The 21,942-nt window shown below is 37.5% G+C and overlaps 6 protein-coding genes across 6 annotated transcripts; all 6 read right to left on the bottom strand.

The window, feature by feature from the left end:
• Nucleotides 1-1,744: 1,744 nt before the first annotated feature.
• Nucleotides 1,745-5,499, bottom strand: LOC116030046 (transcription factor bHLH143-like). Its single transcript, XM_031272147.1, has 4 exons — nt 5,343-5,499; nt 3,906-4,521; nt 3,603-3,756; nt 1,745-3,525 (listed from the first exon to the last, which is right to left on the bottom strand). The coding sequence occupies exon 4, from the start codon at nt 3,501-3,503 to the stop codon at nt 2,307-2,309; it is 1,197 nt and encodes a 398-aa protein (XP_031128007.1). The 5' UTR covers nt 3,504-3,525; nt 3,603-3,756; nt 3,906-4,521; nt 5,343-5,499; the 3' UTR covers nt 1,745-2,306.
• A 2,563-nt stretch (nt 5,500-8,062) lies between these two features.
• On the bottom strand, nt 8,063-9,310 carry LOC116029056. The gene has a single exon (XM_031270938.1). It carries the CDS (start codon nt 9,308-9,310, stop codon nt 8,063-8,065), a length of 1,248 nt encoding a protein of 415 aa, XP_031126798.1.
• A 2,253-nt stretch (nt 9,311-11,563) lies between these two features.
• LOC116030314 (protein PELPK1-like) lies at nt 11,564-12,862 on the bottom strand. Its single transcript, XM_031272535.1, has one exon. It carries the CDS (start codon nt 12,813-12,815, stop codon nt 11,790-11,792), a length of 1,026 nt encoding a protein of 341 aa, XP_031128395.1. The 5' UTR covers nt 12,816-12,862; the 3' UTR covers nt 11,564-11,789.
• Nucleotides 12,863-17,912: 5,050 nt separating this feature from the next.
• Nucleotides 17,913-18,847, bottom strand: LOC116028892 (protein PELPK1-like). Its single transcript, XM_031270741.1, has one exon. It carries the CDS (start codon nt 18,797-18,799, stop codon nt 18,152-18,154), a length of 648 nt encoding a protein of 215 aa, XP_031126601.1. The 5' UTR covers nt 18,800-18,847; the 3' UTR covers nt 17,913-18,151.
• Nucleotides 18,848-20,031: 1,184 nt separating this feature from the next.
• LOC116030833 (protein PELPK1-like) lies at nt 20,032-20,838 on the bottom strand. Its single transcript, XM_031273177.1, has one exon. The coding sequence runs from the start codon at nt 20,786-20,788 to the stop codon at nt 20,285-20,287; it is 504 nt and encodes a 167-aa protein (XP_031129037.1). The 5' UTR covers nt 20,789-20,838; the 3' UTR covers nt 20,032-20,284.
• Nucleotides 20,839-21,580: 742 nt separating this feature from the next.
• Nucleotides 21,581-21,889, bottom strand: LOC116029054 (protein PELPK2-like). Its single transcript, XM_031270936.1, has one exon. The coding sequence runs from the start codon at nt 21,887-21,889 to the stop codon at nt 21,581-21,583; it is 309 nt and encodes a 102-aa protein (XP_031126796.1).
• Nucleotides 21,890-21,942: the final 53 nt, after the last annotated feature.

The following is a 21,942-nucleotide window of genomic DNA, read 5'->3' as shown; positions in this document are numbered from 1 at the left end:
ATCAACCAACTACTTAAACAAGGCCATGACTAGATTTGCTTGGCCAGTGGCCATAAATGGTGCTGCTACTGTATGCAGACCCATTTGACAGCAACAACCATGAATCAGACCTACCACCTTAAAGCACATATATATTTTACCAACAGAGGTATGTATTTAGCGACATATCTTGTCAATCAAATGTTATGCTGACACAACAAGAATCGTGAAGGGATGGGAAAACAATAAGATTCTAAAACAGCCTAGACGGTCTAAATTCAATTCATAAGAGTAAGCAGCATGTCACTGATATTGACAGCAAAATAATCTAGTTTAAGTGAAGGTAAGATAATGGTGGTGACGTGTGACAAAAGCTGAACGCTTGGCCCTCTTCGTTGTTCAGCAGGCAATGAATAACCTAAAAATATCCCGAGAAGTAAAAAACATATCAACAACCATTGGAACAACGACTTTCTTTATAAACCTGATTTGGGTACTAAACATCATCTTTAGATGGCATGATCATTGATCAAGGATTTATCGTGTATAAGCTGCAGGCTGTTTGCAGTTACACTATCATATCTAATCTAATGTAATGCCATTGAAGATTGCAAGAAAACAAGGTTCCAGTTGAATAAAAGCCGAACAAACAGATAGTCCATAAAATGTTTGCTTGCAAAGAGTCTCATTTAATAAATTGTATGATAGTTGAATTGTTTCAGTAATACAAACAGTAAATTATGAGTTGCTACATCCAAGTTAGGTGGGAAAAGCCAAAAATCAATTGTCTTACAATGATATGATAGAATGAGGAAGAAGGCAGTTACATCTGATGATTGAACATAAAACACAATCATATGAGCACAACTATGAACAAAATATCAATGTCGCTATCTTCATCAAATTTAGCAGTTCTGAACACAATTACTGGGAAAAAGCATAAGCGACTTACCAATTTCCCGAGAAAGATGGATGCTGCTGTGCTTAGTGCCAACCCACTCCGCCTTTCAATCCCGCCTGCTGGTAAATTTGCTCGATCTTTTAGGTAGCTTGCAGATAGATGGCATTTACCATTGCTGTCATTTTCGAAATATCCAATCTTGACAGTCAGTTTTTTACCTTCTTTTATCATGCAGTACAAGATGTCATCAAAATACAGGCAGTAATGGCACCCCTTGAATCAAAGTTGTGATGATCTTGTCATTGGACCAGTTCAACCACTTTCTACTTTTGGGAATTATAGCATTTCTATAGCCATCTGTCAATTACTATACAGGAATCAAATCTTAGAGGAAGTACTGTACATATAGGGATTCATTTTTCCCTTCCATGTCAGCAATCATTGTAAGAAAATGAGGCATATATGAAGTGTTGTTAAATTACCAAGAATGGATGTGTAATAGGCATAATATCCTTCAAAGAATCACAACAAAATTGCATTCCTTTTTTTATATTAATTTTTTTAGTTTTCATGTATGTGAGTGAAGGGGCCATTTTTTGGTGGAATTTAACTATATGTATGAGTTTACATATCTTAAATACAAAATATAAATCTATGGGTGTTGATCATGGTTTCTGACCCGCAGCCAGCCTAAATTGTCCATAGCTAATCAGTTCGACAAAGGTAAAGGATAAACCAGATTAAATTACCCTAACCGGCTCAGACCAACCAAGAAGGCCAATAGACAACTTTCACGGGAGTTAAACTTGGAACTTTATGGTTACCGAGCCAACTATTCGACCAACTTGGAGTTGTCGTCCATTATACAACTACTGTGAAAATTTATTAGTGACATAGAAAAAAAGCACACTGCCATATCCACAAAGATTCAACATTCAATTATAACAGCAATAATGATAGCAGAAGGACCCAGGGAGGGTCCATCAGTACTCAAAAAGACCCAGAAGCCACAACTCACGGACTCACAGTACAAAAGCTCACAAGTGAAAAAAGAAAGAAAGAAAAAAACCAGACTTTGAAGACAAGATCTTATCATTGATGGCCATCCAACTTTCTTGATAAATCTTTTCATGGAGGCAAGCCATCACTCCTGTATGCTCTCTTCTTTGTACCATTAGGGCGGTGCCACCAAAGAAGATAAAAGATGATGATTCACAAAAGACACAACATCAAGAAGCTGCAAATTGGATTGGTGCTGGAAGGTGGGTCCTGTCATTGCAATCACTGTATGCGCATGCACTCAATCCATGGGGAAAAATTGATTCTTTTTTGGGGGGGAGAAAAGGGCTCTTCATTGAATTTACAGCACAGCACTGCACTTCCATAACCCATGCGCTAAAATGTGATGCCTTTAAATCCTTAAAGCTTAAAAATAATCATTTCTTGGAAACACATAATCAAGATCAGCCCATTTTTTGCCCTCACCCTCTGCTAGAACTGCACCAGACACCTCCAATGGACTGCTGGGTGGAACAGGGCTGGGCTCGAGTCCCAGCTCTTTAGCCTTGAGTCTCAAATGCTTCAAGTAATCTATTGCTTCATCGAAAATGGACAGTGGATCCTTGCTCTTTAGGCCAGGGATAATGGTTTCAAGAATTTTCAACATCTCGTGGATTTTAGCCTTCTTTTTGCTGGCGTGGGAATGGGGACTTTGTTCCTGACCTTTAAACTCGGTGCCCTTAACACAACTTGATCCTGTATCGTCATCATCATCATCATCATACCTGTGGGATCTACGCAGTTGCACTGAACTTGCAGTGTCTTTCAATGATGACTTCCTGTACCCACCATCATGCAGCTTTTGCCTCTTTGATGAGCCATCACTACTAGCAATGTCCCCGGTCAGTTCCCCGAATTGAGCATGCTCGTGGCAGCGCCCTTGAACTGGGAACGGGGAGTGGCCCGTGCTAGTTACTTCATCATCCTCGCCATCAACATCCCCATCATCAGAGTAGAGTAATGCATTGATTTCTTCTGTGTCTTCAGGCCTTTCGCTTCCATAACTGTTACTGTAACTCCTATCCAATTGTTCTTGAATAATGAGTTTCCCGGGAGACCTGTGCTCAACGAGAGCTGTCAACTTTCCATGCCCCAGACCATTATCATCAAAATCAGAAGTTTTTCTAGACAAAAGCTCATTCCGAGGAGGGAACGATGGACTAAAAAACAGCCTTGTTTGATCTCCAGAGTGATCAAAAATGAGAAATTTTTTCCCACATGCAGAAGTTGGCACAACTTTTCTTCCAATTCCATGGAAAAGAGCAGATTGAGATTCATTCATATACGGGTTTGTGCTCGGAGAAGAGCAGTTTATATGGGTAGGTATTGGCTGGAGAACACCATGAACTCCAATCAACTGGTTTGTTCTCGAATATGGTGATCCAGGGACCAAAGCCGAAATCCCTTGAGAAACAGCATTTGCAGTAAATACATGAGAGTTAAAAGACGATGGCAGATTAGTGTGGTGCATGGGTTCTAAATGCGTGGCAACATGGTTTGAATCGAGTAAATTCCAAGCAGGATAGTGCCAGCAAGGTCGATGCTGCTCGGTGGCCATAACCATTCAATTCAGCCAAAACGAAAACCTACATTCATGGCTTTGATTTAACATTCAAAGTAAGAACTAATATAGTAACTATTAACAAGAGACCTGTCATCATACCTTGGATATTGACTGCTGTTATCCCAAAGCTAATTTCTCTCAGGAATTGAATAAAAATGAAAGGAAAACGACTGTAAACTCGAACTTAACGCAATATTGTGGATGCAAACTTAATTTACGTGACAGGCTTAAGCAATTGACGGAAGTACTCAGCCTGGTAACAAAAGGAAACAACGAAAAGATTACCGAGCTTCCAAGTATCATCACATGGTAATATGGCCCATAGACAGCACAAAAACGAGTTGGTTCATCATAACAAGAATCGAGTAGTGGGACTAGAATTCCCACTTCATTTGCACAAACCTGGCAATTCTGCAATGGTTGAAAGCATGCTATAACTCTAACTATAATCGTCGCTTGTCCTGCAATCCCAGTCTCATGTTTTAAGGCCCGAAATCTCGTCTGACTTGCCGCTTGGCACACCATAACTTCTTTCAATCCTGGACTGAACTTCAAAATCTATGCAAAAAGACTAGTCTGGAGCACAAGACAATTAGACACACAAAACGGAAGGTCGAATTGAACTAAAGCAAGGATGAATTTGTGAAACCTAGGGCTAACTTGAGGCAGACTTTAGAGGTGATGGAATTGGAAATTTCAACAAGAAACAAAGATGGGCATAACAAGAAGAAGAAGAAGAAGACCAAATTTAGTTTCTAAAACTCGGTTATTTAGCTAATCCTATAGATAAAACAAGCAAAGAAAAAAAGATGATTGGCACCCATGGGTAGCTAGTAAAAGGAGGATAGTGAGGGCTGAATAGGTTCACAGAAGAAACATGTTTACAGAATCACCCTGCAATATAGGTTCAAGGAGATAACATAACGAAACACATCAATCGATAGGCCCAGCCACCGCATACTATTCACTTATATACACGCCACAACAGCATACACCAGAGAGATCATTTTTTGTTCACCTGAAATGGTAGCAAGAAAATGCATCAAAAATCATTGAAAAGAGAAGATTGTTGAAACAAAGTCATCTAACTATCACACAGACATTAGACATCTACTCAACTTTACATTAAAATAGGTAAACTGGGGAAAAGGAAAACCCACATTCCTTAATTATTTTTCCTTGCTTTTTCTCTTATAATATCTATTCATAGCTACTTTATTAACCTACTGAAGCACAAAGATTCAATACCGCCACACTAAGGCTCAAACCCATGAGCTCCCGTCTGGGAGAACCACTTCATGATACTTAGACCATAAGGTCATTGGCATTTTGCTTTGCTTTCTTAAGGAATCAAAGAAAAAAAAAACAAATCAAAATTTGAACTTGCCCACAATTTTACAAGAAGGAACAAAAATATGGATTTCAAAGGCAAAAAACTCTAAGCATAGATTCAAGAGCATAAAGAAAGTCCAAGTAAATGAGCTAAAGAATAGCAAATCAAAAAGAACAACAAAATTTTATCATACATTCGATATAATGACTTTAAACAATAACAACACCTACAAATCCATAAAAATAAAGCATCATCAGATTATCAGCTTATATGTCCTTTCAGTTAGTTTAAACTTTCTAGAGAAAGAAAACGAAAAATCATAGTTTTACTTTCTATAATCACATGACAAGGATTTCTTGAGCACCCAACTGAAGATTCAGATGAACCAACAAGAAAACACTAGTTTCAATATGTGAAAAACATAGCTACAGACAGGCAGATACAATGAGTGTGTAATTTCAAGAACAAGAAGGTCTGAAATGGAGGAGATAATTCGAGGAACTAACAGGAAAAATATCTGCAGGGAAGATCGTTTGCCCAGTGCTCAGAAGACCCAAACTTAAACAAATCTGTTAGTGTGAGCTAGATGGGGAAGAAGGACAGGAGAGAAGTGAAGTGAACAGTGAAGCAGAGAGTTGCTGAATGAGGAAAGAAGTAAGGAAACAAAGAGATGGTAAGACTATATAAAAAATTTCTAGTTCAAGAAATTTCAAGGCTTTAAGCCAATGAGACTACCATTAATTTTTAAAAAACTTATGCTTATATCATACAGTAATTAATTACAGCAAATTGTATCCCATATTGACTCAAAAAGTCTAAATATATCTCCTGAGAGTATCTATATTGCAATTAGCACAATTCATATTTTAGACATATATAACTGAATATACAATTACAAATTACATAATTTCATTCCATATTGATTGATAGCACGACTCTAGAGAGCACTTTGAGCAAGTTCTTATCCATATTGAATTAAACTCATTAATATTATTCGAATATAAACTTGATTAGATAAATCATTTCCTTTCAATACTTAGTATAAGGCAAGATTCGAGGGAACTAGATTATCACCCTATTTTCCGTCACAAACTTTAACCATCACTATTAACATTACTTTTAAAATTACTTTTAGAATTTCAATTTCAAAATTTGTATATATGAAATCAATCAGTTGTCCAATCAATATTACTAACTCAATGGGATTTGCCTTGGCATTTTGGAATTGTCACAATCCCCAAGATTCAAATCCCCCAAAAAGAAAAAACAGAAAAGCATACAAAAGATTGAAAATCTCCCACTTTGGAGAGGGTGGTGGAAGCAGCCATCTCCCATGATATCATTTCTATCCCTTTTGTGACTTTGATACTCCATTAGCAGCACCATCATCATTCTAAATCTATCTTTAGACCTCAGCATCTGCCTTTAGGAGGCAACTAACCCCAATCCCACATTGTTCCTCTCTTTTTGAGTAATAAGGAAATCCACCCTAAGACAAACCAGTTTATTTATTTATAATATATCAACTCAAATTAAAAATGTCTATAAGTTATTTTTGTTGGGAATCAAATTTATAACTTTGTAGTTATCAAGTCAACAACATGACTAACTTGGTTGGGGTTGTCTAACATTGTCCATTTCACTATAATTAGTGCATGAGGTGTTCTTGATAATTAAATTATTTTTTTTTAAATAGAGAAATTGCATTTTTGGTCATTCAGTTATACCTATGATACAAACTTAGTCCCTGAGTTATGCATGATCATACTCCTAAGTTATGCACGAAGTGACGATTTTAGTCCCCCAGAGACTATTTCTACCACCAATTTATCACTTAATAAAATGGCTAATTTGGTTCTTCAATGACTAATCTTGTCACTCTATACATAACTTAAGGATTAAAATGGTCACGCATATAACTCATGAACTAAGTATGTACCATGGGTATAACTGGAATACCAAAAAATATAAATTTTCAAAAAGAAAAAAAAAAGGTTTAAGAAAAATAATGATTTAGACCATAGGCAGAAGCAGGTCTAACCACCACATAATTTATCAAATTTGGTATTAATCATGGTTCACAATCTATTAATGTCATGACCCATGATCACCATTCACCAGTCATCGACTGCCACATTGCAGATTAACTTAATCTTGCCCATCTTGCAGGTCTACACTTTGGATGACAAAGGGAACCCAGTCAAAATCAGCATAACTTTGATGATCTAGCTTGTTGATTTATTTAGTTTTGTGTCAATATTCGAGTAGTGGAGTTGACGTTTAGATTTTTTTTTAAGAGTGAAGTATTTTATATTTGAATTTTACCTTATTTATTGAAACGTTGTGATACACCCAGTCATGACATCAGAAGATTACATAGTATCAATTAGGAGAAAATTATGTATTATCAAAAAAATGATTTATCATGTTAAAAAGTTATGAGTCAAACTTTTCATTAAAATATCTGAGTTATTTTTTACTCCGTATCATTTAATTTTAGATGATCATAATTTCGTCCACTGATTAGATCTTAGTCTTTATGTGTGCACAAGTGATCAAATTCAAATCTTTTAGCATTATTGGGTCATCTTTTCTATACATGTTTTCAATAAGATTCAAATCTCACACTTCTACCTCCCGTCATGATATTTAAGTCAGGCTACGCATCACCAGATATTGGGTTTGGTCGTTTGGGCAATGGAAAATTGGGCTCAATGTTGATGGACCAAGAAAGCTGATTTAAAGTTCTACAATTGTTTTTGTTTACCCTAAAAGAGACTACATTTGATCACTCAATCTCAATCCTTAAAGCCCAGATCTCAATTCCCTTGGAGCACAACTTCTATACGGACAGATCTCAATCCTTTTAGATGTACAACTATTTATTTTTTGTGTTGTTTTTACACAACATTTTTAGATGTATAACATGAATATGAATCTTGACTTTAACATTCTAGGTAGTAACTAGTCAAACAAATAACACATTACCAGAAACATCACTGCCAAGAAAAACATACACGAGTAGGGAATCACAACACTTTTTATTATTTGTTTTCCTCCTAGCTTATTCCTAAGGTCCCAAAAGTCCTAAGAAGGATAACAAGGAGGAAAGGGATAACAAAGAACATGAATTATCACAAATTCACAAACACAACCTTTGGCATTATGAGCCTATAATATAGTTATCTGCAGTGCAGATACACTCTGCTCACTAATATAATCTGTATCAACTCCACCATTGATGCACAGCAACTCCCTCCTCTCTCAACCTTCCATGTAATTCCAAGCATTGCCAATAAGCCCTTTGGCTCTGGTTCTCTTCTCCACCTTCATTTTCTTCCCACTGGCTTTTGCACTCCAAGAATAGCTCGTCTACGAGGCATATCGTCCTCTCCCTCACCATTTCCTCCACCACCTCTGCTTCTGCCTTCATCACCACGTAGTCTGCGTCCTTGACAGTGTTTCTCAGCCAGTTAGACAGCCCGAGGCTGCCTTCTCCTGTTTTTGTTTCCTCTGAATCCTCCTCAACTTTGACATCGATGTTGTAGAAATCGAATTCTTGATTGTTTGCAGCTGGGGGGTAGTTGTCACGAAACCATTTCTCTGCGCCGTTCTTGTCATCAGAAATGAAGACTCTTCGAGGGTAGTTCTGGAGCGAATCCCCCATCAAATCCGGGAGGAACTTCATCTTCCTCATGCTCGATTTTGCCAATGCCTTTCTTGGTGGTTCCAGCAAGGCATCCTCCAAGTGTTTCAGCGCTGCTTTCTTGGTTTCTGGTGTAGTTCCACAGATTATCTGCTTTTTTCTCGAATTTGCTACACCATCTGCAGCCAAGCCGTGTTTCCTCATTGCAACCATCGTGCTTTCGAATCTTCGAAGATACACAATTCCATAGTTTCTTGGCTGTAATAGTTCATCCGAGGGGTCATTGCTCAATGGGATGATCATAATGCCACCGGGTTTGAGAATGCGATCGATGAACTTGGTATTCCGGGCGCTTGATCCAATGGCGAAATCGAAGGACTCGTCTGGAATTGAATTGGGAGGACCAGAATCCGACCCAATCACCCACTCAACTTCATTGTCATTCAAGAATTCCAAGTCCAAATCATCAACCAAATCGCCATAGCCAGAGCTCACAATGAGGCCCTTTTGGCCCTTCTTCAGAACACCCTCATCTGCCAAATCACGAAAAAGAATAGGCAGCATGGTGAAATCGCCCTCCTCGGAATACACAACAGCGTCATCAACAACGTTAGAGGAGCCTCTCAGAATCGACCCAATCGAGGGCAGAGTGATAAGAACCATTGCCAAGAACAAGGAGCGTGACATTATCCACAGAAGCCGGTAATCAGGCAGCTTGATTATCAACAGGGATTCCGGATACAACGCTATTCCAACGCCGTGAAAGCCATGGTTTTTCAGCTTCACGCGGCGCTTACCGCCGCCGCCGTACCTACGAGCCAAATCCATCTCAGAGACAATCAGTCGAACACTTGGTGGACAACCGCCAGCAGCCAATAAATTCCAGATCCGCAGGGCAAGAACAAATCTTTCTTGGCAATAGGGAGAATCGGAGTGGGGCAGCAGAAAACCCCGGATCACCAGAATCTCATCCAACTCGGAATTACACAAAGAGAGAGAAGAGAGAGAAGCTAGCTAACAATGGCGAAGAACAAAACAAAAATTTAGCGAGAACAAAACCTGGCAGCGGTGTGATTCCCACCCACCAGGGCAACACGACTGCTTCTAACGCCGCGCCAAAGCGCCAACAAATCCCTAATTCTATCAAACTCCATACCTATCCTCTTCTCCTCCCCTCCAACCCAAAATTCTCATCAGAATTATCTCAGGATCTTCACATAATCACAATCGGAAACACTGAAACACTCAACCACCCGAGCAGGAGGAAAGAAACGGAGAAAAATGGGTGGGGCGTTGAAGGTACAGAAATGCATGTATTTGAAGGAATTGAAGGATGTGATGGGTAGCAGAATTGAAGCTCTGCCTGGTCCGTTGTTTTCTGGACAGTTATTAGCAGTTTCAGTGTCTGCCAGCAATATTAACCACACGTTTCTCCTATAATCCTTCCACATTTAATCTCGCCATATTCACCATTCATGTCATCTCGAGTTTCTCCGACTCCTTGATTAAGCATTTCATTTACCCGCCTTATTACCGTTAGCCGTTCAAAAAAATGTATACTTCCATTTACAAAAACATCTGCACTAATTATCCTAAGGTGTGTTCAAGTAAAGCCTGTATTTTGTTAGTATATAGGCATTTCAATTAGTAGTATGAGTAAAGTTTTAAAAAAAAAAAATCTCTATTCGAGTTTAAAAAAAAAAAAAAAAAAAAAAGATCACAGACCGCCAACAACAGTATAGAAGCAACTTCCTTATGTGCAGTAAACAAATATCTAACCTTTATATTCACTTGAATCACCATAATTTACATCCTCCCTAATATTTCGTCGTCTTGAAATTGAGAAATCAACTTTTGACGGCCTATTTTGATATAATCGATAAAAGAATAAATTATTATAAATTATTCATAATTAACTAGTTCAAATTAAAAAAATTGAATAAACAACTTTTTGAAAAAGAAAAAAAAATGTATATTTACTCATTTAATCACTGTGATCCACACTTTCTACTATACTATTGTATTGTGCAAAAGTAAAAGGAGAATACTATGATGTTTTCCACCCCAGTTCTTCGTCATTACCCACTCTGTCGGTGGATAAAAAAGTGGGTACCACATGATATATATTTATAATATGGTGTCACGGAAAGTTTTTTTTTTTTTTTTTTTAATGATACAAATCATTTCAGTAAAATTGTTTGGAAGGGAAAGCAGAAATAATTGAGGATGGAGTGACGTTTACAGATAGATCCAGCAGCAGCATGCACATGTACTATGTATGGTCCCTTTTCCCTGGGTTCCACTTCCACCATTGTCGTCTGTGTAAAGTATCAATTGTACCAGCTGCATGCATATATATTACTCCTCAGTCCCATCTAATAATGGAGATTGAAACGAGTTATCAATTAGGTAGAGTATTTTTTTTTAATATTAAATTACGAATTTGATTATTGTAAATACTTTTTTGATTATGTTATATACTGATTTTATAGTGCAGATTATATATTTCATTTGAATTTACAAACTATTATACAAGAGTGTACTACATTCTCAAATAATGACTATTGACTTTTTTGTCAACTAATTAATAAATAATGGAGATTGGAGGCTATATATATATATATATGGAAAATTTTCTGCAAAATTAAGGACACAATCAGGAGTATTCAGATCATTTAAAGTCAAAATTTTATGTTGTAGTGGTACTTTGGGTTAGAGATGGCAACAATGTTATCACAGTACACCTGGCCTGGCCACCTGGGCTATGGGCCAACTCTGCACCATGACACCATCTCATATATGAGAAGCTTTAATTATTTTTATTATTTAGTTAGGGAAAATGACACTTTTTATTTTCTTGAATTATATATTTATTGCATTTTTTCACCCTTAATTATTTGTGTGTTCACATTAACTCCATCAATTATTTTACAAGTGGTGATTCCTATTTCAATGTTAAGCGCAGCTAATATTAGTAAAGACTTAACTAAACACAAATAATTAAGATTCACTATATCATTTTCATGTGCAAATATATAGTATGTTTGGTTTTCATGAATGGCTAGCCATTACATAGATATATTTTAATAGCAACAGAGTAATGTTAATAATGAAACACAACACGTACATTTTTACATACAAATGTGCACGATATGCATGCACGTAAATATTATTCACTGGTTCAATAATATGGGAGTATAAATGAAATGTAAAATAAGTATAAGATGCATGTATAATATATCATGAACTGTAAATATTCTGAGAAATGTGGAGAATCTAAACGCATGATGAGCAAGCGTTTAAGAGATCATGGCTTCTTTGGGAGCTCTGGCTTGGGAAATGCAGGCTGCTCAGGTTTTGGGATCTCCGGCACCTGAGGCTTTGGGATTGTAGGTAGCTCTGGTTTTGGAATCTCAGGCACTTGAGGCTTTGGAAGCTCAGGCACTTGAGGCTTTGGAATCTCTGGTAGGTTAGGTTTGGGGATGGGTTGTGGAATTTCTGGCACCTGAGGCTTTGGAATCTCTGGTACTTGAGGTTTGGGAATTTCAGGCATCTTGGGCTGTGGAATTTCTGGCACTTGAGGCTTTGGAATTTCCGGTACTTGAGGTTTCGGGATTTCAAGCATCTTGGGCTGTGGAATTTCTGGCACTTCAGGCTTTGGAATCTCCGGTACTTGAGGTTTGGAGATTTTAGGCATCTTGGGTTTTGGAATTTCCGGAACCTGTGGCTTTGGAACATCTGGTACTTGAGATTTGGGGATTTCAGGCATCTTGAGCTTTGGAATTTCGGGCACCTGTGGCTTTGGAACCTCTGGTACTTGAGGTTTGGCGATTTCAGGCATCTTGGGCTTTGGAATTTCCGGTACCTGTGGCTTTGGAACCTTTGGTACTTGAGGTTTGGCGATTTCAGGCATCTTGGGCTTTGGAATTTCTTGCATTTGAGGCTTTGGAATCTCGGGTACTTGAGGTTTGGGGATTTCAGGCATCTTAGGCTGTGGAATTTCTGGGACCTTAGGCTTCGGAATCTCTGGTACTTGAGGTTTAGGGATTTCAAGCATGTTAGGTTTTGGAATTCCCGGCATTTGAGGTTTTGGAATCTCTGGTATTTGAGGCTTTGGGAACTGTGGCAGCTCAAGTTTGGGAATTTCAGGCAGTTTGGGCTTTGGAATTTCTGGAACCTCAGGCTTTGGTAATGATGGGATTTCAGGCTTAGGAAGTTCCGGCAAGGTTGTCTCGAGAAGGTGTCTGGCCTCGGTTTGAATGGTGCCGATCGCCACCGCTGATAGAGTGATCAAGAAAAGCAAGAGAAAGGATGGGTTGGGATGAAGAGCCATTCTTGGTGATGAAAGGAATTTTCAGAAGATCGAAGATATATATTCTGCTTCTATTTCAGCTTGAATTGGATTGTTATGGCCTGGGTTTGTATCCTCGCAAGTTTATATAGAAGTGGGATATGGAGAACAAGAAGAAGAAAAAATGTGTTAGTTCAACTTCTCAACAACACTAATCTGGAACAGCTAGCGCAGGTCTTCTTTGAGCTTTGAAAAAACGTACCATGCAGGCCAACTACATTATTTTTTCTTGGAAAAAGTGTCAAATAGGCCACTGAATTTATCGCTTTTGTGCTATTAGGCCATTGAACTTAAAAAGTGTGCAATTCAACCATCAAACAAACAAAATTTGTACAATTGGACCATTTTTACAAAAATTTTGTGGTAAAATCCAATTATATTACTAACATATATGTATTAAGAGTAACATTTTCTTCTACCATACTAGTTGGGAGTCAATATTGAAATGTTTTTAATTCAAATTGAATTAAAAAATTTTGTAAAAATAGTCCAATTGCACAAATTTTGCTTGTTTGATGGTTGAATTGCACACGTTTTAAGTTCAATGGCCCAATTGCACAAAAGCAACAAGTTCAGTGGCCTATTTGACACTTTTTCCTTTTTTCTTTGAGACAAAAACTTTTTCAACTCCTTGGCTTCTTCATCACACCTAATACAATTGGTCATGCTGTCCAGGGATCAATTTTAGACAACTTTGGTTGATTTAAGTAGTGATTTTTAGCTCGCAATAATCATAAAACATTACCGCAATGGCAGGCCGGCGTGCTATTTTTAAGGTAGTCGAACTAACTCATAGTTATTTGGATATTATCATATGCATACAAAGTAAAATAAGCAGTTTGTAATTAAAAGAAGCACGTAGGTAGTAGTGTATTCATAGTTTCATACATGCCAGAGAGATCTTTAAAAGTAAAAGCAAAAACAATACTAAAGATTAGACACAATCCGGGCAACAAGATAGAAGCTAGCAAATTCTTAACTTTGTATTACCGAATTAATCTAATCCAATTTTTTTAAGTTAAAAGTTTTAAATCTTTAAAATAATACTTATAATAATAAATTCAATTAAAATAATACCTATAATAATAAATCAATAAGAAAATATACAAATTAAACACAATACAATAACAACACTACAAATATAAAAACACAAATTATAAAGTCCAAACATCCATATATATTTATTTATTTATTTTAATTTTATATATATATATATATATATATATATATATATATATATATATATTTAAAATTTAGGTTACTTGTTCAATTAACCGATAGTTTTAAACGAAATTAACCATTAACTAAAATTTTGTAAATTCTTTTAACAGTTTTATTTTTGGTTAAAAAAAGGTTAACCTAAATTCTTCCCTTAACAAACTGAGGAACCGAAGGCAGCTGTGGAATGGGCAGAGAAGGCAACTCTGGCTGCGGTAAAGACGGCAACTGCGGCTGAGGAAGAGAGGGAAATTGGGGCAGTTCTGCGGCCGGAAGCTTCCACCGTCACAATGCCGCCGGCCATTACGATCATCATCAGAACCGGCAGAATGCACCTGACAGTGTGCGTTTGTGGTGTATGTGCCATTTTTCCTTTAAATTTCTCTTGGTTGTCAGTGTTTGATGAAAGGTTTTGTCTAATAAGGAGATGAAAGGTTTTGTCCAATAAAAGTCCAAACCTGTCATTTTCATTTGGGAGACAAACCATTTGTGGTACAAACAACTGTAGGAAGACATTTGGGATTTCTGCTGCATTGATGGTCTGCAGCTATTTAAGGACCTCAACCTCTCACTGCTCAAACATTCAGTCTCATACACCATCCAGAGAGTATAGAGTAAAAGTGAGGGAAAAATACAGTTCACTCAAGCAAAGGCAGCACTCAGCACAGTTCATTCAGGCAACAACAAACATCAACTATGGCTGGAGGTTAGATCCTATATTATTCAGTTTTAATCTTACATTTGATTCTCTGAGGAGTGATGATTATATATATTCATGATATGATTGAGCTGAGTGGTTTAATTTATTGGCCTTCTTGGATGGTAATCCAAATCTTGGGTTACCATTGGATTACAAAATCTTGGAAGTTGGCCGCTAGGAAGATGTCTGTGTTGTCTGTCTGAGTCTCATCTAACTGTTATTATTGCCGCAAGAATAATGAGGAAACCACAAACCTTCATTAGCTTGCTAGTGAATAGTCAATGGTTTTCCCTATCACTGTTACTATATTGTCTTAACAACACTCCTGTTTTCTCTCCTATCCTCCTTTGAAATCAACCAATACATGCATGTTTATTGTTCACCGATGAAAAAAATCCATACCCACAAATTTTTAATTCCAAATTAAATAAGAGTGGTTTATTGACCTTAACTTTTTGGTTTGAGCTTATCAATTGTGGTTAATGGATAATGACTAATTTACCTCATTGTGGTCCATCATTTGCTAACTAGCTAGTGTCACAAAGTGAGGTTTACTCAATGCATGCACACTCCCAGATAATAGATGTGGGGTTTCCTGTGAGTTATATTGTATTTAGTTGTTACTATTTATTTGTTATTTCATATTACATGGTATTAATTATAGTGGCTGTAACTTAGTCTTATTAGTATAGCCTATAGAATAGGAAAGTCCTTGTTAGTTAGGGTATGATAAAAGGGACTCTCTATCCTGTAATCATTAACGCAATTAAAACATATTCACTAATCTTTCCTTGTCACTCAAAACAATTCATAATTGAAGAGTTCAAACATGCATGAGCGCCAAGACAACTCCATATATAGTCAAATTTGGCCAATGGTTTTCCCTACAAGTGTTACTATCATCCTTGTTTTCTTTCCTATTCTCCCTTAAAAAATTATAAGATGATGAAACGATGTAAATTGATTGTATAAAATATTATGGGAAGAAATTATTAGTAGTATAAGATATATATAACTCAACAACATAGCCCTATAATCAACACAAAAAGATCAAACACTAAAAAATGCCTATGCTACAATAAAATTCATAGAAGAGTCAAACTTAGAACTTTGTGTTTATTAAGAAAGATTAATTGCCAAACTAATTAAATTTAGTGGTATATTTTGTTGTGTTTATTGTAGGTAGTGGTAAAATGTATTTAACCAGAAAAGATGCAAAATTAGAAGAACATATGAATGAAGATGCATGTAACTATGTAAGTGGCTTGCCGTTTATTCAAATATTATTATATAGCGGAGGCATACAAACTAGTAACACAGTAATACATACACTTGATACATATATAGTATAGCAGAGAGATCCTTAATTACTTAAAACAAAGGGAAAATACTAAACATTTGAAACGAACCGGGCCGGCAAGCCAAGAATGTAGTGCCTATTATGCTATTATTGGAGGCTCTACAATCTCGTCTGCTACCGGCTGAACAGGCCCAAGAGGAAAATCGTCCACGGTGATCGGCGGTGGAACCACATCCGGAACACCTTCTGGGAGCGGCGGAAGCTCGTCCACTAGAGGCGGCGGCACAGGAAGTGTGTCCGGCGTGTCGACGATCTGTAAGAGACTGCGGGCGGCAGAAGCCGTCATTGCGCTGCCGGCGATAGACGCCATTATGATGAGCAGAATTGGCAGGAAACGCAAGAATGCTGCGGTTTTCTGGTGCGCCGCCATTTTTGGGATGATAATCGATCAGTTATAGGGCTCAGGAAGATGGATTTGATTTGTGATGATGAGTTGGTGAATGCATGCATGGGTTTTTATAGAGATTGAGGAAGCCATGCTAGCCACTGTACGAGCCACGAGGGTTAATTATACATGTTAGGGTTGCCTAATTTTGGGCATCTCCTAATTAATTCAAAGGTTGAAATTTTAATTTGCATGATTAATTGGAACCCAGTGACCCGACCCACCATCCGACACCTGTAATTTTGTACCCATACCAACCCTAGGACCGAGCATCCTTGCAACTTCCACTTATTATGTCATAATTAACTTTAAAATTAATAATCGACGTCACATCATTTTCTTTAGGTAACCTTTGATTAACGTAGGCTCTCTCGACTTCTGCATTTCTAAACTTATGCCGAGTTGATTTGACCTCTTAGTACGACCAACTCTAAGATCATCATGCTTTGCTTCAGGTCCGCACTAGGCGTGTTTTGGGCTTAAAAACTGGATCAAGTGGATATCTTTTTTTTTTTTGAAAACCAAGTGGATATCTAATTAATCACAATAGTTTAGAATAATAGATAAATGAATGAAGCTAATACAACCTACAAAGTTGTAAGACATTGCGTGATTAGAATTGAATTTGAATTAATCGCATAAAGGTAATATAAAGGTAAGTATACTATATGTGGTATGAAAAGAAAAAAAAAAATAGCCCGCAGCCATTACGGCATTTTTCAATTAAGAGAGAAAGAAAAATGGTTTGAATAATTAATTATCTGCCGCTCTCTACTCACTAGCAATCTAGCTTGATCGGTTTGTGGTTTTAGGCATAGGCCCAGGCCCAATTCATTATGGGCTTGCATCCCCAACTCTCTTGATAGTGATGATGTTTCATTCCAAGCCCATTACAAAAGTAGGTAATAATATACGACAGAAGGTAACAGTGTAAGTGTGTAACACTGATCGATAATGATACAAATAATTTCATTAAAATTGTTTTGAGGGAAAAATACAAATAATTGAGGATGGAGTGACGTTTACAGATAGACCCAGCAGCAGCATGCACATGTACTATGTATGGTTCCACCATTGTGATTATTTTTTTTTAACTATTTGTAATTCAATTTTTTATGTTGTATTAGTTGTAATTTTCAAAATTATAAGTTTTTAGTTTTGGTTTTGGTTTTGGAAGGACAATCGGTATAAAAAAGAATAATATTACATGTATTCTCAATTTACTCTGGACTCGGATAACATGTTATGATTCATATAGAAAAAGGAATAGATCACATTTTTTATTAATTTTTTCTCTTATATTAATAAAATTATGGCATGTGGTAGGAATTTTACTCCCTTAATTAAGTATATATATCACTTTCCAATGTAAATATAGTATGTTTGGTTTTCATGAATAGCTGGGCACTACATAGATATACTTTAATATGCAAGCACGTAATTATTATTCACTACTGACATACACGAGTACAACTGCGACTCTGAGAGAACAGCATGCACCCATTGGTACAATATGGGAGTGTATACATGAAATGAAATATAAAATACTATAAGATGAATGTATAGTATGGAGAATGATAAGCAAGATGAATGTATACTATAAATAATATGGAGAATCAAGATTCTAAACGCATAATAAGCAAGCGTTTAAGAAATCATGGCTTCTTTGGGAGCTCTGGCTTGGGAAATGCAGGCAACTCAGGTTTTGGAATCTCCGGCACTTGAGGCTTTGGGAGTGTTGGTAGCTCCGGTTTTGGAATCTCAGGCACTTGAGACTTTGGAATCTCTGGTACTTGAGGTTTGGGGATTTCAGGCATCTTGGGCTTTGGAATTTCCGGAACATGGAGTTTTGGGATCTCTGGTAATTGAGGTTTAGGGATTTCAGGCATTTGGGGTTTTGGAATTTCTGGCACCTGAGGCTTTGGAATCTCCGGTTCTTGAGGTTTGGGAATTTCAGGCATCTTCGGCTTTGGAATTTCTGGAACCTGAGGCTTTGGGATCTCTGGTAATTGAGGTTTGGGGATCTCACGCATCTTGGGCTTTGGAATTTCCGGCACCTGAGGAAGCTCTGGTACTTGAGGTTTTGGGAGCTGTGGCAGCTCAGGTTTGGGAATTTCAGGCAGCTTGGGCTTTGGAATTTCTGGGACCTCAGGCTTTGGTAATGTTGGGATTTCAGGCTTAGGAAGTTCCGGCGAGGTTGTCTCCAGAAGGTGTCTGGCCTCGGTTTGAATGGTGTGGATGGCCACCAGTGACAGAGTGATGAAGAAAAGCAAGAAAAAGGATGGTTTGGGATGATGAGCCATTCTTGGTGGTGAAGATATATGTTTTCAGAAGAAGATGGATATATATATTCTGTTTCTATTTCAGCTTGAATTGGATTGTTATGTCCTGGATGGGATTGTATCTGCATGCGCAAGTTTAATTTATATAGAAGTGGGATGCGGAGAACAAGAAGAAGTTGGTAGGAAGAAAAATATAAGTGTTAGCTCAACTTCTCAACAACCTAACACTAATCTGATCGAAAGAATAATCCAGGTGTTAGCTAGTTCTTTGAGCTTTGAATAACGCACCATATATCTAGATCAACTACATTTTCTTTGGATAAAACATTTTCCAACTCCATGGCTTCTTCATCACGGAATACAATTGGTGATTACAATGCAAGCTAAGTGACCTTCTTGATTGATGATTTGACTCTTTTTGCTATATTATCTTATGCTAATTTACTTCTTGTAGTCTTTTACCTGCTAAGATACAAGATTTATTTGATGCGCATCCTTGAATAGTAAAGGTGGATGTTACTTTTCATTAAAAAAAAATAAAAAAATTCATAACTTATTTAAGAATATAACATTTTATCCCGAAAGTGTAGCATCATTCTCTTGTTATAATAAGGTGGTCGAATTGGAGGGAACTTCATTGAAGATAACTAAGAATACAAACTTGTAACTATTAGGTTATGAGTTCAAATCTAAACCCTTTTAGTCTGAACCGATCAATTATGTGCAATTTTACCTGCTTGTAAGAGTTTTCCTCGTCACCCCCAAGGTAGTAGGAATGAATGGGAACTGAGGAATCGAAGCTAAGGCAACGTAACGATGGCACGCAGCTGTGGAATAGTATAGGCAGAGAAACTGACAGTGTGCGTTTGTGGTGTGCCATTTTTGAGTGATGATTATATTCATGATTGAGTGAATGGGTTTTATAGATGACAATGGTAATCCAAATCTTGGGAGTTGGCAGCTAGGAAACTGTATGCTTGTCTGTCGGAGTCTCATCTAACTCGTCATGTTATTATTACCAAAAGAATGAGGAAACCGGAAACCTTAATTAGCTTAGCTTGCTAGTGAATACTCAATGGATGGTTTTCCCATCATTGTTACTATATCAATAAAATTATGGCATGTGGTATGAATTTTAATCTCTTGAGTTCGTATATCATTTTCCAATGTGAATATAGTATGTCTAATTTGATTTTCATGAATAGCTGGCCATTACATAGATATACTTCAATTTAATAGCAACAAGAATAGCGTTAATGAAACACAAGAGGTACTTTTTATAAATACAAATGTGCATGATATGCATGCAGCTAGTTATTATTCACTACTGACATAAACGAGTACAACTGCGATTCTGAGAACAACATGCACCAATTGGTTCAATATGGGAGTGTATACATGAAATGAAATGTAATACTATAAGATGAATGTATTGTATATCATGAAGTGAAAATTCTGGAGAATTTAAGATTCTAAAGGCATGATGATAAGCAAACGTTTAAGAAATCATGGCTTCTTTGGGAGCTCTGGCTTGGGAAATGCAGGCAACTTAGGTTTTGGAATCTCCGGCACTTGGGAAATCTCCGGTATTTGAGGTTTGGGGATTTCAGGCATTTTAGGCTTTGGAATTTCCGGCACCTGAGGCTTTGGAATCTCCGGTACTTGAGGCTTGGGGATTTCAGGCATCTTGGGCTTTGGAATTTCCGGCATTTGAGGTTTTGGAATCTCCGGTACTTGAGGTTTGGGAATTTCAGGCATCTTGGGCTTTGGAATTTCCGGCTCCTGAAGCTTTGGAATCTCTGGTACTTGAGATTTGGGGATTTCAGGCAGCTTGACCTTTGGAATTTCTGGGATCTCAGGCTTTGGTAATGTTGGGATTTCAGGCTTAGGAAGTTCCGGCGAGGTTGTCTCCAGAAGGTGTCTGGCCTCGGTTTGAATGGTGCCGATCGCCACCGTTGACAGAGTGATCAAGAAAAGCAAGAAAAAGGATGGGTTGGTATGATGAGCCATTCTTAGCTTGGTGGTGAAGATATATGTTTCTATTTCAGCTTGAATTGGATTGTTATGTTCTGGGATTGTATCTTTGCAAGTTTATATAGAAGTGGGATGTGGAGAACATGAAGAAGAAGTTGGTAGGTAGAAAAATGTGTTAGTTCAACTTCTCAACAACAATAATCTAAAACAGCTAGCCCATCCAGGTCTTCAATTCTTTGAGCTTTGAAAAACGTAGCATCCAGGCCAACTACATTTTCTTTGTTGGAACAAAACTTTTCCAAACCCTTGGCTTCTTCATCACACCTAATACAATTTTACTAGACTATTAACTTAATAATTATAAAATTACAAGTTCCACGCCCAATGTGAACGGACCTTCTTGATTTTAGCTTATTAGTTATGGTTGAATTTTCCTTATCATTCAAATTTAAATATATACATATATATTTTTCAACTTATTCAAGAATATAATATTTGAGTGAGTGAAATATTATATTATTCTCCCTAAAATGTTAGGAGTTTGGTTATTACTGGCCTGATAGGCATGCTGGTATGTTTAAGGTGGTGGAACTAACTCAGTTATTTAATTTGGATATTATCATATGCATATATACAAATTAAAGTAATTAATTAAGCAGTTTTTAATTAAAAGAAGCATGCAGTAGTACAGTACAGTGTCTTCATAATTTCATACATGGGCGCATAGAGATGTTTAAAAGTAAAAGCAGGAGAAAATTAAAGATTAGACACAATCCGGGCAGCAAGCTAAGATATAGAAGCGAATTGAAGGTGAAAACTGGTCCTTATTTATGGCTTCCGAGAAGCTTTGGATGCTGCAAGTGATGGGTTTGGAAATGTAGGAATGGATGGAAACTGAGGAATCGACGGCAGCGAAGGCAACGATGGGAGCTGTGGAATGGGCAGAGAAGGCAACTCCGGCAGTGGTAAAGTCGGCAACTGCGGCTGCGGCAGTGACGGCAACGTGGGCTGAGGAAGAGAAGGAAAATGGGGCAATTCTACGGGGTGTTGAGGCTCTGAAAGATCAGGCTCATTATCCGGAAGGTCGTCGTCGGCCTGGGTGGCTTCCAGGAGATTACGAGCTTCCACCGACGCCATTTGCCTTACAACACAACTCACCACATTCCTCAGCACATGGGTCTTCACATGGC

Source organism: Ipomoea triloba, chromosome 9 (assembly GCF_003576645.1).
Source record: "Ipomoea triloba cultivar NCNSP0323 chromosome 9, ASM357664v1".
NCBI classification, from domain to species: domain Eukaryota; kingdom Viridiplantae; phylum Streptophyta; class Magnoliopsida; order Solanales; family Convolvulaceae; genus Ipomoea; species Ipomoea triloba.
This window is presented reverse-complemented; position numbering and strand designations above follow the sequence as displayed.